Raw genomic sequence first — 5382 nt, 5'->3', positions numbered from 1 at the left:
GTTAGTGACTGTTTCATTCTGGTTGTTGTTAATGACTGTTTCATTCTGGTTGTTAGTGACTGTTTCATTCTGGTTGTTGTTAGTGACTGTTTCATTCTGGTTGTTGGTCAGTGACTCTTTGTTAGTTCCCTCTTCTGTTTGAGCAATGTCTTTGGGTTTCATGCTGAGGAACGTAGCAATATACAGACTACGTGAATAACGATTAAACAAATGAAAGATTTAAATTTATCAGGTCTGCGTATATGCCGGTAAATAAAAACTGCTTGACTGTGGTTGCTTGCAATACAATGTTTTTATGTTTGGAATCATTTCCATAATCATTTTCTTCTTTACCCATCCCTCAGTGACAACAGCATGGTTCTATACACAGTTAAGATTTATTAGAGACAGTATTACATTAGCAGCTAACATCATTGCTGGGTCAGAGGACAAAGTGCTTTTAGCCAATCACAAAGCTTGTCTGTCTCCTAATTGCGAATCAAATGAGAGCTTACTGGATCTACGTCCTACAGCGCTGGATGGGGAGTGAAGGGACTTTCTCCCTCCCTCAACCCCATGTCCTCTCTCTCTCCCTCCCTCAACCCCTATGTCCTCTCTCCCTCTCTCCCTCAACCCCATGTCCTCTCTCCCTCCCTCAACGTCCTATGTCCTCCCTCCCTCAACCCCATGTTCTCTCTCCCTCCCTCAACCCCCTTGTCCTCTCTCCCTCTCTCAACCTCCTATGTCCTCCCTCACTCAACCCCCCATGTTCTCCCTCACTCCCTCAACCCCCTTGTCCTCTCTCCCTCCCCCCTCTTCAGCTCACCTATCCTCCCTTCCTCTCTCTCCCTCCCCCCTCTTCAGCTCACCTATCCACCCTTCCTCTCTCTCCCTCCCTCACTGCTCTCTCTTCTGCTGTCCGTCTTTGATGATGACGTTTTTGAACAGAGTGAGCAGTGGTTTCTGGCTACGTTCGTCCCAGCTTTTCATGAACCCTCCATAGCGCTTACTGGTGGGCGGTCCGCTCCAGCGGAAGTGGTTCATCTTGTACGAGCCGTCTTTCTTCTCCTGAAGACTAAACACCCCACCCAGGCCATCTGCCTCGCCCACCAGGCCCTCTCCCTCTCCCCCTTCCACAGCCCCAGCCTCCAGGGAGGGGTACATGGCCTCGTTGGTGCCCAGCTCTCGTCTCATCTCGCTGGGGAAGCCCTCGGAGGACTCCTCCTCCACACCGTTGGTGTACACCTTCACCGGGCGGCGCTTCTTTCCCACAGGCTTCCCCCAGCGGAAGTGTTCCATAGAATAGGAGCGCTTGGCCTGGGGGGGGGCGCTGTTCTGCTGCTCCAGGGGGGACAGGGGAGAGGGGGGGGACAGAGGTAAGGAGGGGGGAGGAGAGTTGGAGGGGGAGTTGGGTTGGAGATGCACCTCACCAGGGAAGATGGGAGATTCGGCGGTGAGGTCAGAACGACAGAGCTGGATGCACTCCTGTGAGGAGGCCGATAGGAAGAGGGAGAGGAGAAGGACAAGACCGGAGAGAGGGAAGAGAGGGGAGGGAGAAGAGCGGAAAGAGAGAGGAGAAGGGTAGAGAGGGAGAACCAGAGGACAGCGAGAGGAGAGGGAGAAAAGCAGAGAAGAGCAGAGAGCAGAAAGGAGGTAGAATAACAGAGAGGTGGGAGAAGAGCAGAGAGGAAAGGAGAGGTAGGTTAGGTGGGTAACAGTAAAATACTGTAACTGCTCTGTTTTAGAAAAATATTTTTTTAACCTTTTATTTAACTAGGCAAGTCAGTTAAGAACAATTTCTTATTTACAATGACGGCCTACCCCGACCAAACTCGGGACGACGCTGAGCCAATTGTGTGCCGGCCTACCCTGTGATACAGGGTCTGTAGTGACGCCTCTAGCACTGAGATACAGTGCCTTAGACCGCTGCGCCACTCGGGAGCCTCTTACATACTTGAGCTGGGATTCAATGTAATCGCGGGTTATAGGCATTGCCGCTTTTAAACTCAATTTCTGATTGGAACATTGCTTTTAAAAGCCACAATGCCTATAACCTGCAATCGGATTAAATCCAGGCAAGAGCTTGACTTTTCAAAAACATTGCGCCCTCTGCAACGTTTCTAACTCACCAGGATGCTGTTCTCAGAGTTCAGGTCTTGACAGCGAGGATTCTCCCAGCACTGACCTTTAACCCCGCTGACCACACCCACCACAGCCACAGCCAATAACCACGCAGGACACAGCATTGTCACGCTGCACACAGGAAAAACACAGTTATACTGCTTTCAAGACAAGTCGGAAACTCGGGAACCTCTGAGTTCAAATTAAAATATATATTTTTTGCGTAGAGCTTCCTATTGTTTGATTCGGATAGTGGGAAACTCTGATATAATCTTTCTACAATCTTTCTACAATCTTTCTACAATGAGTTTCCAAGTCAGAAATGTCCCAGTGTCCTAGTTCCGACATGTCATGAAGGCAGCATTCTACTGACCCATTCATGAATGTCATCATAAATTGAAGAACGGCGGATGAGTGTGACAAACATGCAGGTTGACGTTTATTATCATGTGTCAGAACTGGCTGCATTGTAAAGATTCATGAAAAAACAAAAMATTTGCTTTTTTGGTCTTAATTTAAGGTTCGGGTTCAAGGCATTAGGGTTAGCAGTGTGGTTAAGGTTAGGTTTAAAATCAGATTGTATGACTTTGTGGCTGTGCCAGCTAGTGACCACTCTGCAGAGCTGCCTCCAGAACAACATTCATGACGAAAAACACAACACATTTTTTTTTTTTCTTATCTAATGAAGTCCATAGAGGACATACAGTACCAGTCCAAAGTTTGGACACACCTCCTCATTCCAGGGCTTTTCTTTATTTTTACTATTTTCTACATTATAGAATATTAGTGAAGACATCAAAACTATGAAATAACACATATGGAATCATGTAGTAACCAAAAAAAGTGTTAAACAAATCAAAATATATGATAAATTCTTTAAAGTAGCCACCCTGACTGACTGACTGACTGACTGAAGCACTGACTGACGGATTGACTGATTGGCTGACTGACGGATTGACTGATTGGCTGACTGACGGACTGACTGATTGGCTGACTGACGGATTGACTGATTGGCTGACTGACGGATTGACTGATTGGCTGACTGACGGATTGACAGACAGACTGGCTTACTGACTTATTGACTGTATGAGCTAACACCACTTATCTCACTGTTTATGTGAAGAAGTAAAGAATATATACATTTTTTCTTATTTACAATAAATGATAGAAGCCCACAGATAGCTGTAGAGAGGACCAAATGTGATTTAGTCAAATAATGAGCATTTAGTCAAAACAATGTTAGTTAATGGCAATAATTTTAAATGACTAAATAATGATGTATTTTTTTAGAAAAAGGAATAATTACCTTTATCTTCAGAATTCCGTGTTCTGTTTTAATTTATAATCATTCTCAAATCAAAAGATGATACATCTGATGTCACTAACCTGTTTCGAAAAGTATTTTCTTCTCTGTCTCCCTCTCTCCTCCGACCAGTCTATCACTTTTCTCTTCCGAGGAGTTGTCCACTTCAGCACTGTTGTCCGTCTGTATGTGTGTGTGTGTCTGAGAGAGTGTGTGTGTGTGTCTCTCTGTCTCTGGCCCTCTCTTTTATACCTGAACCTGAGTGACGGAGGTTCCCGAGACCACCGGGGGCCACGGGCCACCCCCTCCCCCCCCTCCGCAGCCCTGAACCCTTCCCTTATGTTACGGGTCAATTTGACAAACACAGACACACAAACACCATTATAATGAGTGTCCAAAGCACAACAACCGTTTAGAGAACCATGTCCAATTTTTGTCCACCAGTTAGGACTTGAACGTCAGCAGCGTGGACAGGTGGGAAACACACACACACACACACACACACACACACACACACACACACACACACACACAACAACACACACACACACACACACACACAGGTGAATTATCAAGGGTATTAACAAGTGTCTGCCATGCCGTCAGACAACACGTCATGTGTTTTCTGCACGCTGAAGGTGAGGGTATGGGATTACTCTGGTCTGAATGGACCAGGGTTCTGACTGACATCTGGCTGTTGGTGGCTCTTTGTTCGGTGGCTGAGTGTGGATGTGGATGTCTCTATGGGGATTAACGACTTGAAGAGGCCGGGTGACAGACAGGATGGACAGTCACTGGAGATGGAAGGAGGAGGACATGAGATGGAGAGATTGGCGAAGGAGGAGAAACGGAGGAGGAGGAGGAGGGTGGTTACTGGCTAGTCCGGGTGTCAGGAGGGTCATGGGTCATGACCTCTGTTGACCTCTACTCAGTGACTCAGCCGTTCAACAGGGACCTGCTCTCTGTCAATGGCCGTTCACGTTAAATTAAATTCACACGTACACACACACACACACACACACACACAAACATGCACACACACACAGGCACTCTGAGACCTCGTCACCAGTGTGTAACTTCATTCTAATTGTAGATATGGACAAGACAAGAGGATGTCCATAAGTGCACCATCTGACCTTGGCTCTCTGTGTGTACGGTCCTGCGATTGACAAACGAACAAAAACACACACACACACACGCTGCGGACACACACACACGCTGCGGGGACACACAGAGCTGAGTGGTTGTGGAGTACATGGAGGAAGCATTTAGTGAATGACTTCATTGATGGAAACACACAAGTACATCTGAACGTCTCCTGAACGGTTTATTGACAGAGTTATTGACAGAGTTTTATCATTTAAGACAAAATGTGAAGAAAAAATTGATTGAATGCAATCCTCTTTTTCCATTGATAGCAGCTCTAACAGGAGGAAACTGTGGTTCAACCCGATTGCAGTTTATAGTTATCGCAGCTTTTAAAGGYCCTGTGTTTTGTATCATTTTGTACAACACCTGATGAAACTAACACTGTAAAAGTGTGATAAATRTGGTTATTTCCTGATAGTTGCAGGTTGAAAATACACTTTTACACAGGACTTTCTAATCAACAGRTTTTGCATGGGTGGAGTTCTGGCTTGTCTGGTGACATCACCGGGGCGGTCTAAGTTCATAGGGGGATACCTAGTCAGTTGTACAACTGAATGCATTCAACTGAAATGTGTCTTCTGTATTTAACCCAACCCCTCTGAATCAGAGAGGTGCAGGGGGCTGGCTGCCTTTTTCAACGCCCGGGGAGAAGTTGTTGATGGGATTGTACCCAAGAAAGCAAAGATAACTGAACTAAATGACTACCGCCCCGTAGCACTCACTTCTGTCATCATGAAGTGCTTTGAGAGACTAGTCAAGGATCATATCACCTCCACCTTACCTGACACCCTAGACCCACTTCAATTTGCTTACCGCAACCAATAGATCCA

General features: G+C 46.3%; 1 protein-coding gene across 1 annotated transcript; it reads right to left on the bottom strand.

Annotated features, from left to right (window-relative positions):
- Nucleotides 1-543: 543 nt before the first annotated feature.
- LOC112076918 (pro-opiomelanocortin A) lies at nucleotides 544-3624 on the bottom strand. Its single transcript, XM_024143555.2, has 3 exons — nucleotides 3487-3624; nucleotides 2109-2232; nucleotides 544-1464 (listed from the first exon to the last, which is right to left on the bottom strand). Exons 2-3 carry the CDS (start codon nucleotides 2223-2225, stop codon nucleotides 877-879), a joined length of 705 nt encoding a protein of 234 aa, XP_023999323.1. The 5' UTR covers nucleotides 2226-2232; nucleotides 3487-3624; the 3' UTR covers nucleotides 544-876.
- Between the last annotated feature and the right edge of the window lie 1758 nt (nucleotides 3625-5382).

This window comes from Salvelinus sp. IW2-2015, unplaced genomic scaffold, assembly GCF_002910315.2.
Source record: "Salvelinus sp. IW2-2015 unplaced genomic scaffold, ASM291031v2 Un_scaffold4130, whole genome shotgun sequence".
NCBI classification, from domain to species: domain Eukaryota; kingdom Metazoa; phylum Chordata; class Actinopteri; order Salmoniformes; family Salmonidae; genus Salvelinus; species Salvelinus sp. IW2-2015.
This window is presented reverse-complemented; position numbering and strand designations above follow the sequence as displayed.

Excerpts from the sequence above, each read along its gene's own strand:
- LOC112076918 (XM_024143555.2), bottom strand. The coding sequence starts at position 2,225 with ATGCTGTGTCCTGCGTGGTTATTGGCTGTGGCTGTGGTGGGTGTGGTC. Across the intron at positions 1,465-2,108 it reads ACTCTGAGAACAGCATCCTG|GAGTGCATCCAGCTCTGTCG; the intron begins GTGAGTTAGAAA and ends GCCTCCTCACAG.